The sequence below is a fragment of the Columba livia genome, chromosome 10, assembly GCF_036013475.1.
Source record: "Columba livia isolate bColLiv1 breed racing homer chromosome 10, bColLiv1.pat.W.v2, whole genome shotgun sequence".
NCBI lineage: Eukaryota > Metazoa > Chordata > Aves > Columbiformes > Columbidae > Columba > Columba livia.
The window spans coordinates 8,492,639-8,508,629 of NC_088611.1; the positions used below are offsets into that span (position 1 = coordinate 8,492,639).

The following is a 15,991-nucleotide window of genomic DNA, read 5'->3' on the forward strand; positions in this document are numbered from 1 at the left end:
ATTAGTAGAAAGTTAATATTTTTCATTCCAAGCCAGGCATTGGATATGCAACACGTGCATTCTTTGTTTTTTATTTAAGAGTTTTTAGCTTTTACGTTTTATGCTTCTCAGACCATAGCATGAAACTTGGTTTATGATAAATCACAAAGACAGATAAATTTTACTAAACCAATTAAACTTCAAGAACGAAAAAATTATGCCGACTTACTTGAAAAGCATGGCTTTGCATACAGATTTTGGAAGTGGAATCTGAATGCCTAATACATCTTTTCTGTATGACAGTGTTACATCCTGTAATATCAAGTTATGCTGTGTATATTTAAATCTGTTTGCTGTTTTGATCTGTTTGCAGTTTTAAAATATTTATTCATTCTCTCTGCACTCCTTTGTTACTGTGTGACCATCTGCCCCGTTGTATTTCTGTAATGCCTCTCGTGCACTGCATGTTTGATGCATTTAGATACTGTACGAATGGATGAGAATGATTATTTGGGAGATCTTTTGTTTTATATCTAGCTGTTTCTGAAGGTGAGTATTTCCTGGTAATCCATGTCAGCTCTGCCTACTGAAGGCGAAGTTCTTAATGATAGAGTTCATATTTTTAATAACAGATGTGTAAATTAATAGAAATATTATGTGTGTGGAATCTGCATGTGTTAAATGTTAAAACTTCTGCAGACTGTAAATTTTTTTCTAATTATTGCCTTGAATAACAAGGATGATGAGAATTCATTGGCTTGTGGTAATTCAGCTTTTTCAAAATACTCTGTTTTACTCTGTATTAGACGCTAGTAGTATTCACATTATTCTCAAAGTGTATTATTAGTTGAAAAGCTATTTCAGTTTGCAGGACTCTATAGGAAAAGGCATTCTAGAAAAGAGACTTCAGGTCAGGTTTTAGAAATTACTCCAGATCCAGCTCAGGATCTAGTTCTGTCTCAGAAATTACAGAGCAAATTTTAAAGAAGACACCAGGAATGACTCTAGATCCAACAATGACTTGTACCAGTTGTCCTAGAGCCAGCTCTAGACACGTGCTCCAGAAAGGGCCTCTAGATTTAGGTCTAGAAAGGGACTGCAAGACAAACCCCTCTAGAGCAGCTCCGGTAATAGCCTCTACAAAGAGCTCCAGAAAAAGCTTCAGAACTTGTTCTAAATTCATCCCAAATAAGTGTCAAGGCAATTGAACCTAGGTCCAGCTCTGGAAAAGACCTCAAGAGATGACCCTAGTTCCACTCTGGGAAGGAACTCTAATATTGGCCTAAGGTCTGTTTCTGGAAAGTGCTCTAGAAATTGTTCTAGAGCCAACTCTGGATGTGTCTATGGGAAGAAGCTGTTGTGATGGCTCTTGATCCAACTTCAACATAGGTCTCTGAAGAAAGCTGTAGTTCTGGCCTGAGAACAGAGTTAATAAACAGCTCCTCCCTAAACATGCTAGAAAAAAATGGGCTGTAGATCCAGCTCCAGAAATGTGTCTGGAAATCTGTTTGGAAATGTGATTCAAAACATGTGAATGTTGGTAACTTCTTTCAGCACAGTGAATTTCTTAGGAATCTAGCTGGGCACCTGGAACTGCCAGCTGATCTTTCAGAATAAGAATGCACTTTTGAATTATTTCAATATTTGGAAATATAGAGAAAATGCTTGCACCTCTGGCAAGGTGCCATAGGTGTATTCAGATATCTTTGCATTTTCATTATCTTGGGCTAGTCAGCATTTTGCTTATTCACATTGCAAATTTAAAGCTGCATGTGGCTCCAGATAATTGTTTTAGCTCCTACAAAAATTGCAGGGTGATCATGACATGGTCACACTCTATTTTGACTGCTATGTCTTTTGAGCTAGCAGCAGGGAGTGGGTTCAGTCTGTGAGACATACCAGAGCATCTTTTTTTTCCTTGTAAAAATTCCTCTGCTTATGATGCAAGGATTAGACATTGCATCTTTGGGGCAACTTCACACTTGGTGGAATAGCACAGAAATTACCACTGAGGAGCAATTGTAGCTCTATGAAGGGTGGTGGACTGCTTAAAGAATCTGCTTTTACGTGTAGCTTCAGTTACACAGTGTGGATAACAGGCATAAACCAGACCTGTGTTCTCTGAAGTCATGAAATACTGGGAACAGAAACTGGGACCTGAGGACAGGCTTCCTCTAAATATTCCAGACCACAGCATATAATGACTACTGGTGCAAGAGACAAGTGAGCTGAAAAAGTTAAGTTAGAAATTGTAAAGTCAAGGTTATTTAAAAGTTAACAGATAGAGCTAAACCTTAAAAAAATAAGGGTATTGAGAGATGCTCATCTACCCTAAAAGTACCTTTAAAGTATGTTGAAAGTTAAAATAAAAATGCTAGTAATTCAGCATGCATTAAACTGTTTTACTATGAACAGAGGCAAAAATAAATTATAAAACTTCATAACTTATTTATCAAGAGGCATAGCTTTTAATGATGCATGATAATCTACTCCTCAAGACAGTCGGTATCATTAGAGGCATTAGACCCTTCAAACATACTTTAATAAATCTCTGTACATTGAATTTATTGCCTTGCTAAAGGACAGCAAAGCATAAGCTTTGACAGGTCCTTACATACATCCTCCTACATGCAAGTCTTGCAGGTTACTAAGAGAATGTTAATTTTTCCATTTCTTTCCCACAGTATTAGTTGCAATGTATGTACATAATGATTCTAAAAGCTAAGGGTACGTACTCATCCATGCTAATCTTACAGCAGTATCTGTCAATTAATGTTAAATAAAATATGTTGGCACAGATAAGCTTATACACCTAAGAACTGTTGTCTACAGTGTATATGGAAAAAATAATAGAAAAAGACATTTGAATAATAATGCACCAAATAGAAAACAGCAGTGAACTGCCATCCATAGTCTTTCAGCAAAAGGGAAATGGACTGATTTTGACAGTGTTGCTTTTAAACAGCAGAGAGAAGGCTTAGTTTAAAAAAAATAAATAAAAAAAAATAGTAGTTCTGGATAAAAAACTTAACTCCCTCACGCAGATAAACAGAATATACGTACAAAAAGAGGAGTGGGACTTCAGCTCTAGATCTCAGCAGGTTCTGAGCTAAAGTGGGTTCCTTTGATTGCTGTGTGGATGATAAAAATAAAACTAAACACAGATACATAACAAGGAAGTATTATCCTTGATTGATCAATCAAATATACTACTAACAATAAATAATCAGCAAATATTTTGGCTGTATAGAGCAGTAACTCTAACCAACTGCTTTAGACAGAGACCACTAAGTCAACGGGAGTAGTTCAGTGCTCTTGAAAAAGTGCTTGAAGGGAACTGATTTTGTTTCAGTCCTGTTTGAACTGATCATACCAAGGCTTCTTAGGGCTTAGTCCTGTGAGATGCTTGCTAATGAGCTCCTGGCAGATAACAAACCACATCAGTTTCAAAAACTATGTTGACAGTGCATTTCATGGTGGTGGAGTTGAATATACTCTGGGGTATGGTCCTGCCCTCAGTACTGCCAGTTCTTACTGCAAGAAATCCACTGTGTCCTGAGCCAGGCATGTCTCCACTCTGGACAGAATGAGCAAATCTTGATGTGCAGATATAATATCAGAAACATCAAATTTCAGCTTTGTTACTCTATCAAATTGCTCCCTATCTTGTTGTTCCCACAAATGATGCCTTTGCATTCATGTGTATGCTGGCACAATGTTGCTCTACAGGCCCTTAGTACACAGAGGTTGTGCTGGAGCCATTGAATTTACATTTTGTGAGTTGTTAATGGTCTGTATGGAAATGACAATGGGTAGGTAAATACAATTTGCATCTCTCTATCAAGAACTCAGTACTCCTTGCTCAAGGAAAATTCCTGCTAGAACTTTTGTGCTGCAGAAATAATTCTACGCTGTTCAGCCTATGAGTTTTTATTATTTCTAAAATAAGGGATAACAAAGATGTATATAAATCTCCAGTAGTTAGAGATGTGATGTTACTTAACCTTTTTTATGTCTCTCTACATCTGTTACACATTGCACCCCGCTGTGAACTGTTGCCCATGCTTACCTGTACAGTTTGAGTTCTCTGCTTTGATTCTGCCACTTTTTTGGTTGGTATGGTTACCACTGTGTGAAACCTCTTCTGTGAATCTGGTGGCCAACACTGTACTCCTGTGAGTACATTTTTGTTATTATGTGGCTGTTCTCTGAATAAATGAGAGTCTAGGATGTCTGGGTGACAGTTCTACATATAGCATCAGCATAACACTTTCCACCTGCCAAACCCTGCATGCAGTAAGTTGCATTCTGGAATAGATGAATTTTCTCTTACTGCACTTGCAGTGGCACAAAAGGGCCAATGTAACGTGGCCAATGAAGAATTAGTGTCCTGGTTTATGCTTAGACATTGAAGGCAACCATTTATTTCCTATCATCAATGCTTAGTGATGCACAAGAGATAGAGCAACATGCATGTTACTGCACAAGCCCCCATATGAAAAGTGTCTAGCCTTTAGCATGGAAGAACGCTCAGCTGATAAGAGGCCAGTATAGGTGTCTCCTTAGTTATTATCTCCTTGAAGTACGGAGAGAAGGGAGAGTATACCAGGTACTCACATTTAATCAAATTGTCCTCTTAGGATTTTTGGTTAACATAACACTGCCTCAGGTTAAGGTGTGAGAACCAGAGAGTTGTAATTGAGTCCCAGTAGGTACTCCCTGCTGCCACCTCCACCCTGTTGCATCAAGCCATTCCCAGCTGATGCAAACCAGCAGGAGTTATTTCACTCTGTTGAAGAAATAAAAAGCTGGCATGAAAATGATTGCCCCAGACTATCGAAGCATGAACTCAAAACCTGCATTTTATATGCTTCTGCCTCAGCGACCATTGATGATGATGGTGCTGTGCCCAAACTGAGAACTGAGATCATCTTTCTGCAAGGAGACAAGGAATTTTTTTTAGAAGTAAAACTTGCATTTTGTGTAGCAGCTTAGTTATCACTAAAAGCAAGTTAAATTGTGGCAATGAGTCTCCAGATAATGCTTTATTTTGCAAGTCATGTCTCCTTTCTGCTGCAGGTGCAATTGACTGAGTTATTGATACTAAGGCTGCAATTTGAAGCTTTACTCAGTTTATAGGAAATTGTCTTATGCTACAATTTTTAGTCATATTTATTTAACTAGATCAAAATTAGGCTGGCTAGGACTGGGTAGTCTGATCTATTTGCATTTACAGTAAAATCAAAAACTGAATGGCCTCCATCTAGGTAGCAATAGACTGTTTCGAAGAAAAAATATTTTTGAAGGAAAACAGGTAATTATACAAGGTGTTGTTATACAAGTTATGCAGACGTGCTTTGTAAGATTCTTCAGAAGCGGAGAGTTGCAAAAAGCTCTTTCTAACCCTGGTAGCCTGAAGTCTTAATGTTAAACCATATTGTCCTTAAAATATGAGACAGTAGTAAGCTTGGCTTTTACTAGTTTTTGAAATTAGGACAAAACCACCTTCATTGCATCCTATGCATTATGAAAACGACTGAAATATTTTTTTTATTCTTAAACTGAAATTTTACAAGCTATAGGCGTGATTTTTATTTCACATATGCTGGTGTCAAAACAGTATGTCCTCAGGATTTTTCAGTTTGGAGCTTGGGTGGAGCCTAATTTAAATCACATTTTAGTGGAGAGACCGTTATGAATGTTAGCATAGTCAACAACAGCCCTTTGAGTACAATTTTGTCAGCTTAGTCAATTAATGCCCCTCGCCCCACCAATATACACATTCACATGCCACATCCAGGTAATTTTAAAGTGAAAGTTCACAATAAATAAAGACGTTTCAAATTCAGAATAAATAGAATAACTACAGCCATCTTTTACGTTTAATTTCAACCCTATTGTAAGATTAACAGGTTAGTCAGAACAACCTTAATTTTAAATACTGAAACAGTTTATAATTACAATACAGTTCAAAAGCTGCTTGCCTACCCCTAATCATGCATATTGATACTCAGAGAAATTGGAAAATGTTAGATCCTTCTAGTGAAGGGAGTTAGGTGTTTGCAGGTGTGTATCACACCAGATGTTGGCATAATGCCAGCTTAGGAAATGTCATAGTGCAAGAATTTCCTCGATAATTGTCTTGAGTTATGTATCGTTAAGGGAATCACAGATTCATGGCGCAGTTCAAGTTGGAAGAGACCTCAGTAGGCCATTTTGTCCAACCTCCTCCACAGTGAGCATGACTTAATTATTTTAATTATCTTTCCATGATAATTTAGGGATTGACTTGTATAATGAACTAATCTAGACAGACAGTCAGATACATTGTCTTGAGATGGGAGCAATGAGACAGAGGATTCAATTTATACAAAAGGATGTATTTCTTCTCTGTGAGAACAGGATTTCTAGGTTCTGTTACAGAGATCGAATGGGCAAAATATCCAGATTTTGAACATCACAGGTGTCTATGCATGACATAATTAAGAGAGAACTTATTAGTGGAATTCTGTGAACTGTGTGCTGAAATAAGCATGTTTGCACATGGCCAATAAACTGTGGCTGGAAGAAGAAGGCTTTTGGAACTGGCTGCTAGAATTTCCTTTTCACTGAGACTAATACTCAACTCTCTGAAACTGCTTTGTTACTGCAAGTCAATTTGTCTTCATAGCCATTAGATAAAATTGATTTTAAAATCTGTATAGAAGAGCACATAACTAAATGGGGGGGACTGGACTCCTCCCAAATGGGAAGAATCAAGAATACTGTTTAGTTTTCAGTTAAATCATAAAAGCTCTGAAGGTTTTGTTGTATGTGATAGGGATTTGCCATGACTTCTTTGCATCATTGTCTTGTTTTCAAAGAAGCTCTCAAAGCTTCGGTGTAGTTTATTCAGTTTGTTTTCTATGTCAGTATGTTAGTCTGCAATGTCAAGACCTAGGTGAAAATGCCTGGGAGGTTGACAATCAGTATTTTTTTCTGCTTTATCTGAATTTGATAGAGAATTTTCCAAGGAAAGAGAAAAAGCCAAGGCCCGAGGGGACTTCCAGAAACTGCGTGAAAAACAGCAACTTGAAGAAGATCTCAAGGGGTATTTAGACTGGATTACACAGGCAGAAGACATTGACCCTGAGAATGATGAAGAGGTTGATGAAGAAGGGAAGCGGAACAGTATGTGTTCTTTACTCTCTACTGCTGTGTGGGACAGTTCGATTGCCTTTAGGGGTGTTACACTGGAGTGAGTGCAGCCTGTCTGATGTTGCTTTCTGATTTGCAGTTTGCAAAAGTGTTTGTTAGAACAGTGATCATGTCAGTTAATATATTGATCCTTAGTCATGGAAGATAATTCAGAACTTTACAACAAAATTCTGCTCTCAGCTGTCCATGTGCAAATCATTGTCTGCACTCAGTCAGTACTGAGACTTAAAAGCTTTGCTTTATTTGTGCTCTGTAAAAAGTTAGTGCATAAAAACTATGCAAGTATCAACATAAATCCTCGGTCAAGAAGAGTTTGTGTTTACCTCTAGGTGCATGCAATAGAAATAATAATAATAATAATATAAAAAGCTTATACAAAATACAGCCAAAACTACAGTCAAGAAATAACCTTGTGATAATAGTGAGGATTTTTTTGAGTTTCGAAGTAGGGAAAGGACGTTCTGGGTCTTTCTGGTATTCAATAAAACTATATAAAAGTCTTTTTTACTAGATGAATTAACTGAGTGTGAAATGAAATCTTGTGGGATTTTTGTTTGACTCTAGAAATATAATTATCACTTACTTAAAATGTATTTATTCAACAGTAGTATATAGTGTATTATGGGAAAGGTAATTTATGCTGTAGTGGCCCTCAGGTGCTTCTGACCCTCAGGTCAGGTCCTAACATAAAGAAGCAAGTTAGTTTCATGATATTGCAACAGCTGTAAAAAGTTATAATTGATTACTTTATGTCAGAAATTTCAAGTAACAGCAATATTTTTGTGTAAAAATTTAGTAGAGATTATTTTAGCCTCCTAGGCATGTTCACATAGCAGTAAAATTTTCATGAGAACTTTTAGTGCTCTGCATAAATGAGAACATTAATTCAGGATATAGTTTATGATTTAATACTTAATATAATATTGAAGTCGAAATTTCAATATATATACTAATGGTAAGCATCACCTTATTATTCTTGTGATACTCTGGAAAGTCATGATATTTATTCATTTAGATGCATATATAAGATGTATATATAAGAAAATGCATCTACAAGTTGTTTGTCAAAAGCAACTTGGAATATTATTGAAGTAATACATTTTTGTTGTTCTTTTTCTTCTGATGTTGCTAATTTATTGTGACCTGCTGTTTTAAACTATAGTACTTTTCAGAAGTAGTAAAATAGTTCTTTCATAAATCAAAAATACTTGTGTGCATAGATATTGAGTTTGAGAGAGCTTTTGGCTCTGAACTGTTTGCTTAGACATAATTTTAGGGTAAGTTAAGAGTTGGAGGAGACTTGCAAAGTGAATATAGGCAAGTAATTAAAAGAACTTTAAACCAAATCCCAAGAATTTTATTTCAGGCATTCACATGTATTTTGAGTAGAAATTTCCAGTGAATAGCAATCACCTAGCACTCCTCTGGGTTTGTGCACATAAGCTTAAATATTTAATTTTTAACATCAGCTGCAACAGGGTGTAAAGGAGGAAGAGTTGCTGAATTGCTCCACCTCCTTGCTTTTAAACATTCTCTGCTGCACATCACATTGCCTGGGGAGGTGTGATGAGAGCACAAGCTATCTCTCCAGTTATTCCATGGGAAGCTTTTGGGTTAGGAGCATACTTATGATAATGAGATATGCGTTTGGGAGTCCGGTTAAATATAGCTAGTCGTCACCAGGTTAATAATCTTGACTAGTGAGCTTAGGAAATAAATGTAGTCCAAATATACTGGTAATGTGTTTCTAGCACTGTCTTTGAAGCATAAGGTAGGGCTGGTTCCCAAGACAGACAGAGCAATTATTTGCAGGCTTCTAGGCAACCATGTCCCTACTTTGAATACCTAAACCTATGCATGATCAAGTTTATTGCTGATTTATGGTGATGGAAGATCACCATCATGCTCTTCATCGATGTGGAGGAGCTCTCGGTTTAGGATGCAGATCTCTTCTGTCTATGGCAGGAAAAGGTACAGGTTTCAGAGGCAGTTAAATCAGTGATTAAGAGCTTCTTACATAATCCTTTAAAAATGTAGTTTAGGTTTCTTCAACCACAGCATTTTAAAATTTCTAACCAGAGAAGTCATTAAGTCAAGTCATTTATGTATGAACCTGCTGTATCTATACATCTCTGTTGCTGATAGTGGGCAGATATTCAATGCTGTTGAATAGTGGAATACCTTTCAACTACTAGAACTATAAATATGCCTTGCAAGTATGAACCAATAGCTAGTTACCCAGAAGTCAGTGAAAAAGCTTCCATTGACTTCAAAGCATTGCAAGTTTAGCTCAAAATGCAAAAATCACTGAGAGGTGAGTGATTTTGCTCTGATTAGTTATGCTGCCGGTAATTTCAATTTGTTTTGCCTAATATTGCTTGTGTTGTGTATGTGGACGTATTTTTATTTTTTGTGCTGCAACTGCTGCCATCTACTGTGTAAATGCTGGGATTACATGTACGTAACGCGAAGGGGTTACATTGGCCGATTTAATGGAAGAAAAGAAGAAAAGCAGACTTAGCTGCTTTGGTCGTTCTTCCAATAAACATGGTAAAAGATGTTCTGATTTGCAGTTGAACTTTCTTTTGTGCCAATACTGCATTTGATGTGATAGCTTGTAAAAACACATATTGTACGTGTTTTCTATAACAAAGGCATATACATCTTTAGCATGTAGATGCTCGTGCATGCGGTTGTGCTGTTTGAAGTGCATGTTTGAAATGGGCTGGTGCTGCAGTGCTCTACCTTCCTAAAGCATAGGCTTTAATCCATTTAGATTTCCCCTGAAGGGTCTTTCTCCATGAGTGTTCTTGTTGAAACATATGTTTTCGTTTTCAAAAGTCAGGTGAACCAGATTAAAAAGTAAGTTTGTTTGTTTGTTTGTTTGTTTTAATTCAGGTGTGAAGAAATTGTAATCAAAGTATTTTACAAGCTTTGTAATGGATCATAATGTAAGCTTAGAACAGTATGATGATATTTATTATTTATTTTTAATACTTCGGATGTAGAGTTTGACAGAACATAAACTTTTACTGTATCTCCTCTTCTTATTGATGGTTTTGTTTCTGTAACTTGTGTCTCGTTCAATTTCTTCCCCATCCACAATGCAGATGGACAAGGACTTTAGACTATGGTAGTTATTTCAAATCTGCGCACTCTTTTAATATGGGCAAATGCATTTATTTGACATAATCACATTCATAGTAATTAGGAGATCTACTCTTAATTCTACAAAAAAGTTATCAGAGCAACTGACTTCCTTGCTGTCCTAAGCATCACTGTTGTGGCTCAGACTGAGGCTGACATATCTCATTCAGTTACTTTTCAAAATGTGGAATATTAAGTCAGCAATTGCTAGGACCTGATGGACTCGTCTTCTACAAATACTGAAGTCTACTTGAAACTATTTGTGTAACTGTTACATATATTGTCTAATACATTGCACAGCTTAACAAGTTGGAATAATTTTTCCACAAAAATAGCTGAAAAACAGTCATTGCAATTTTACTTTGGATTTGTTAACATAGCTGTTAATCTAGCAGGTTCAGGTTCTGATGTCAGTCATAAAGCTGCATGGAACAGGCTGGAAACTTGCTGTTGTCTACTGGTCGCAAATGCTGTCTCATGACTAGTATCTGACCTTGCTAGTCAAAAGCATTCTGAAGCATGCGTGCCCTGACTTAGTTTCATCCGTCTTGCAGGGCAGGTATACCTGTTATGAGTAGGATTTTTCCAAAGTACAAGTCGGTGGCCTAAGTCTATTTCTTACTGTATTTATGAGACTGTTATGCTGCTCTGAGTAGCTCAGACTTGGACTACCACTGCATTAGAAATCCCACCCTAAAGATTTTTCTTTGTATTACTTCTACCTCTATTTCTATTAAAAGCACCTCATCCGTAGAGTTTACTAACATTGCCAAGATTCATAATATCCTTCAGGCTAGAAGTGGTTGGTTCAGTGATGCTTCTGTAATAACGGCTAGTTAATTTGCTCTCCTCCCACTGCTATGCAACCATTCAACCTTATATTGAGTTTCCAAGAAGAGAAGCCTGTAAGAATGATTGTTGACCGTGTATTAACATTAAATCTGCACTATGAAAACAGATACCTCACTAGAGTATCATGTAGAACATCTTCCAGGCAGCCCCCTCCTTAAACTGAATTTACCCTGGGGGAGCTTCACAGTCAGAATAGATAGTGCCGCTCCTTTCTGATGTGTTTTCTGGGCATACAGAAGACTTAGGAAAATTTGAGATGAATTTGCAATGATAATGTTGCCTCTCTGGGGATTTTTTTTTTTGTTCTCTTTTCCTGTTTGACTGCCTCAAAGATTTGGTCTAGAGGATTCAGAAAATCCATGTGATGATTTGAGAAAGACTTCAGAAAACTTTGGAGCACGTGGAATTGGTTGGATTTTACTAGCAGCAAAAGGATGACTACTTTGCAAGGTTGATCTAAAGTTTTGCCAGTATAGTACCTTTTTTAATAGTTGTAAGATTCCCTCTGGTAACTATTACTGAGTATTTGACTAACTGTGCAGATCACTCCACTTCTGCAGCTCTTTTCCTTCAGCATGGGTAACCAAAAGGCTATCCAAGGTGTATCAGTGTGGAAATGTGATCAGCCTATGGATCAAAAATACATAGCTGAATTTGAACCAAATTTTAAAATATTAATTATTTATAGAGGAAAACATTTTTAATGATGATACTTGACACCAGAATTCAGTTATTCAGGGTTTAATTTAGCCTGCTTCTGGATTCTGCACTAAATTGTCATATTGTAGGATTATGGAATTTATTTCTTCCAGCTCCTGCTGGCTCGGTGTCCTGGTTTTGGCATATCAGTGCTGATGGACACTGACTTGCTCATAGCTATGCATTATTTATGTGCTGGAGTGGGGTTCAAAATCCCTGCTCCAAAATCTGAAAACTTTTTAGAGTAAATAGTGAACATTGTAACATGAGAAAAATTATTTCTTTTCTTATCTGCAGAAATAAAATGACCTATTTTCTGTATACTCAGGAAAGTATTAAGCTACACACTATATGGGTTGTGTATATTGATAATGCAAGCATTCTTTCACTTGAAGCCAGTTACCATAGTTGAAGAGAGCTGATACTATGTAGAAATCTAGATAATCTTCCCAAAAGAACTGCAGTAAAAGAAGGGCAAAAGGCAAATAAAGACTAGAGAAAATCTGTTATCTTCCTTTGAAAACTGGAGCACCAATTTAAAGATCTCAATGCTGATCTTGTGAGATCAAATGGTCTTTCAAACATTCATTTTTTGTGCTGTACTTTACTCAGTGAACACCACCCTTAAAACGTTGAGGTCATAAAAGTGAATCTTTTCAAGACATGCTGGGCTGCTTGCATTAGCAAGACTGGCTGTGGTCATGCAGTGCTGTTGCAGTTTTCTTCTGGCTAAAGATTTCATGGCTAGCTAGCATTGCTGGACCTAGACTGCCACATGGTGCCTTTCTCAGTGTTTCTGCCATCTTCTACAGTATAATGATAGCTGAGTTTCTAACATAAACTGAACTGTGTATCCTTCTTTGTTTTCCTCTTACATTTTTGTAACACAGCACCTGCAAATCACTAACAGAGCGAGAGCAGTAGGCCTGTCTGAGATAGGGAGTAATGTTCTGGCTGTATTTAATAATTCGCAGAACTGACATTGGCTTCAGTAGGGACAAAGATTTTTATTTTTCCTTGGTCCTTAGTTTTCCTCATGCAATCATGTTCAGAAAGGGCCGGTATTTCTTACTGTGAGTTAACACATCAAGTTAGCAATAGGACAAGGGGGCATGGGCTTAAACTCTGCCAGGGGAAATTTAGGCTGGATATTAGAAAGAAATTCTTTACAGAGAGAGTGGTCAGGCATTGGAATGGCTGCCCAGGGAGGTGGTGGACTCGCCGTCCCTGGAGGTTTCTAATCTGAGATTGGACATGGCACTTAGTGCCATGATCTAGTAAACGGACTAGAGTTGGACCAAGAGCTGGACTCGATGATCTCTGAGGTTCTGTGATTCTGTGAAGTCTAGGTAGACTTGAATTAAAATTATATTACACTTTTAAAAAAACACTTGGCATGTATTAAAACAAATAGAATTTGTGTGACACTGAATGACACTTTCTGAGGAACTGGATTCTAGGTACTGCTTTTAGATACAGGAAGTGTTGATAAACTTGAAACACGCGTGTAAGAAACACATCGCACACATCCTGTGGTTTTCCTTTCGTGATTGCTTTGCAGACATGGAAGTAGTACTCTCCTCTAGGAAGTACTGAGCACTTCAGCTGTTCATTATTTCCTAACACCTTTTGACATATGTTGTCCTCTCTCTATATTTCAGTTAATTTGAAGATAAATGGTGATGACTAATCTGCAAATGAATTTTGTTTGAAAAAGCATTAGCTACAATTGCTGACTATTCAGTAATGATTCACTATATGTGCAGTAATTCACTGTATAACAAATGTAATAATCCCCTTTTTATTAGTAGTAATTCTCATCATCCTTTGTAATGCCCATTCTGCCATTCCCAGTGCTCCTGTCCGTTCATATAGTATTTGCATACACAGTTACTTTCTAGCATCTTGCCTTGATAATTCATAATGGAAGGAAAAGCATAGAGTGGTCAGTATGATCAGAGTGTGATAGTTTTCAGAAGAACTGTGATGCCATTTCTTGGAATTAGCCAGCGTATTAACAGCACCTTCTGTGTAGTGCCTTGCTTAGTTGTCAATCTAAAGCCATTTCTGTCTCCTAACAGCAAGCATGCCCACCAGCGAAACTGAATCAGTGAACACAGAGAACGTGAGTGGAGAAGGAGAGACCCCAGCATGCTGTGGGAGCTTATGGTGAGTACATGGACTGTTCTCAAGTACCCACCCTCATTGCCTCAAAATGTAAAAGAATCTTTATTTCCCTGTTGTTTATTTAGGCAAAACTCCTTTCAAATAGTCAAGCTTTGTGTGACACTTGGGGGTGGTTTTTTGCCTTCAGTAGTTTAATATTAGTTCAGTTATTACAGCATGCAAGCACTCCTAGAATTCTCAAGAAGATACAAACCAATTCAGCTAAACTTCCAGTGGAGTAATGTTTTCCTGAAAGCTTTTATGAAATATTATTGTTGTCCAAAATAATAAGAACAAAGTCCCATGTGACATATAAAAATAAATGTTTTCTGTTAAATTGTGCGTAATCTGCAGAAAACATATTTTTTAGGCAATAACTGAGTATATGGGAGTATTTCTATATCCCATGGTGTTCAATATTTATTTGCTGACATTTTCATTACTTCCAAGCAGCTTCTACATGAGCAGTTTATTTAGTGTTGAAGGATATTTCCTTTCACTTAGAAAATTTGTAAAGCTTTAGGAATATTATTTCAGAAAATAATTAATAGACAATAGAATTTCAGCATTCATGATGCATTTTGTTAAAAGTTTGGTTTTATGTGTATGTAATTCCAATGTATCTTTTTTGCAAAACTCTAAAGAGAACAAGTTTGTGTAAATCATTTTTCCGTATTGTAAAAAATGTCTTTTCCTTTCCTTCTAGTCAAACCATCTCAAAATCCAAATTCAGGTCAGTATTTCTCTCTATAGTTTTTTTTTTTTTCCCTTGTGACTATTTACACATCATAATGATCTCATATAATTATTCTTTAGTTACTGTACTTTAAATTTTACTGTGTGAAAGTTCTTCCTAACAGTTACTGGTGAATACAGAAGTATCTGTGAACACTCTTGGAAATCAAACTCCCCAATTTGCTTTGCTGATATTTATGCCTCTGTTTTCACTTGCTAGGAATATTTTGTAATATGAGCTTCTATTTTCAAGTATGATTGCAGAAGGGAAGTACTAGAAGCAAAAGTAGGACTTAATTTTAGACACTGGATGTGCCAGTACAAAACCAATAGATTTCTTAATTTTGAATTGTAAGTTGCTTCATTGGCTTTTCTTTACTGATATTAAGTATATGGAGCTTGGGAAGAGAGATACATCTTGTTACTCAATGAAATGTTAAATGCAGCTTAATCTAATTATGTCACAGGCAATTAGAGTCTCCAGAAATTGTGGTTTACATTTAAAAATTGATAATGAAATCTAAAAAAGGAATAACAAATTAGGACACTCTATCTGCAGCTGGTAATAATTTACACAACCATCTGAACTATTTTGCACATATTTATAGAAATACACCTGCTCACACATTGTGTGCTATGTTTTCTACACCGAAGAAACCCTCCTTAAGTTCATGTGTTTTCTATATAATAATAAATTTGTTTTTATTTGAACTTTCAGTCGACGCTGGCGTCGCTGGAATCGATTTAATAGAAGAAAATGTAGAGCTGCAGTGAAATCTGTCACCTTTTATTGGCTTGTTATTGTCTTGGTTTTTCTGAACACATTAACTATCTCATCAGAGCATTATAATCAACCTGATTGGCTGACCCAGATCCAAGGTACGATAAAAATGATTTGTCCTGTTTTTGACTATTGATAGTTGCATTCTGTCAGTGGCTACTTTTGTACTTTGCCATTTTGTTGTAGTTTGCTGTCCTGAAGGATATTCAGCCCAGCCAAAGGGAGATACAAAAAATGACTAAATATATTTTATTTCCACAATTGTAACGCAGCTTAATGGCATACCAGGAAAAAACTGACAATGCTATATTTTGAATACTTGCACATTTATTCTTAAACCATGCTTGAAAGATGAGGAAGGAAATGGTAACTGGCACAGCAGAAGGTGCTGTGGGCTGTGTTGCTTAAGTTAGCATGGACTTGAGCTATGAATTG

At 36.7% G+C, this 15,991-nt stretch overlaps 1 protein-coding gene across 21 annotated transcripts in view; it reads left to right on the top strand.

Annotated features, from left to right (window-relative positions):
• CACNA1D (calcium voltage-gated channel subunit alpha1 D) overlaps positions 1 to 15,991 on the top strand; it is a 220,938-nt gene that overhangs the window by 128,867 nt on the left and 76,080 nt on the right. For all 21 annotated transcript variants that reach the window (XM_065075301.1, XM_065075293.1, XM_065075304.1 and 18 more), the window contains exons 9-12: positions 6,980 to 7,149; positions 13,956 to 14,043; positions 14,747 to 14,773; positions 15,494 to 15,654. In XM_065075301.1, coding sequence (XP_064931373.1) covers positions 6,980 to 7,149; positions 13,956 to 14,043; positions 14,747 to 14,773; positions 15,494 to 15,654 — 446 coding nt within the window. The remainder of the gene's footprint in view (positions 1 to 6,979; positions 7,150 to 13,955; positions 14,044 to 14,746; positions 14,774 to 15,493; positions 15,655 to 15,991) is intronic.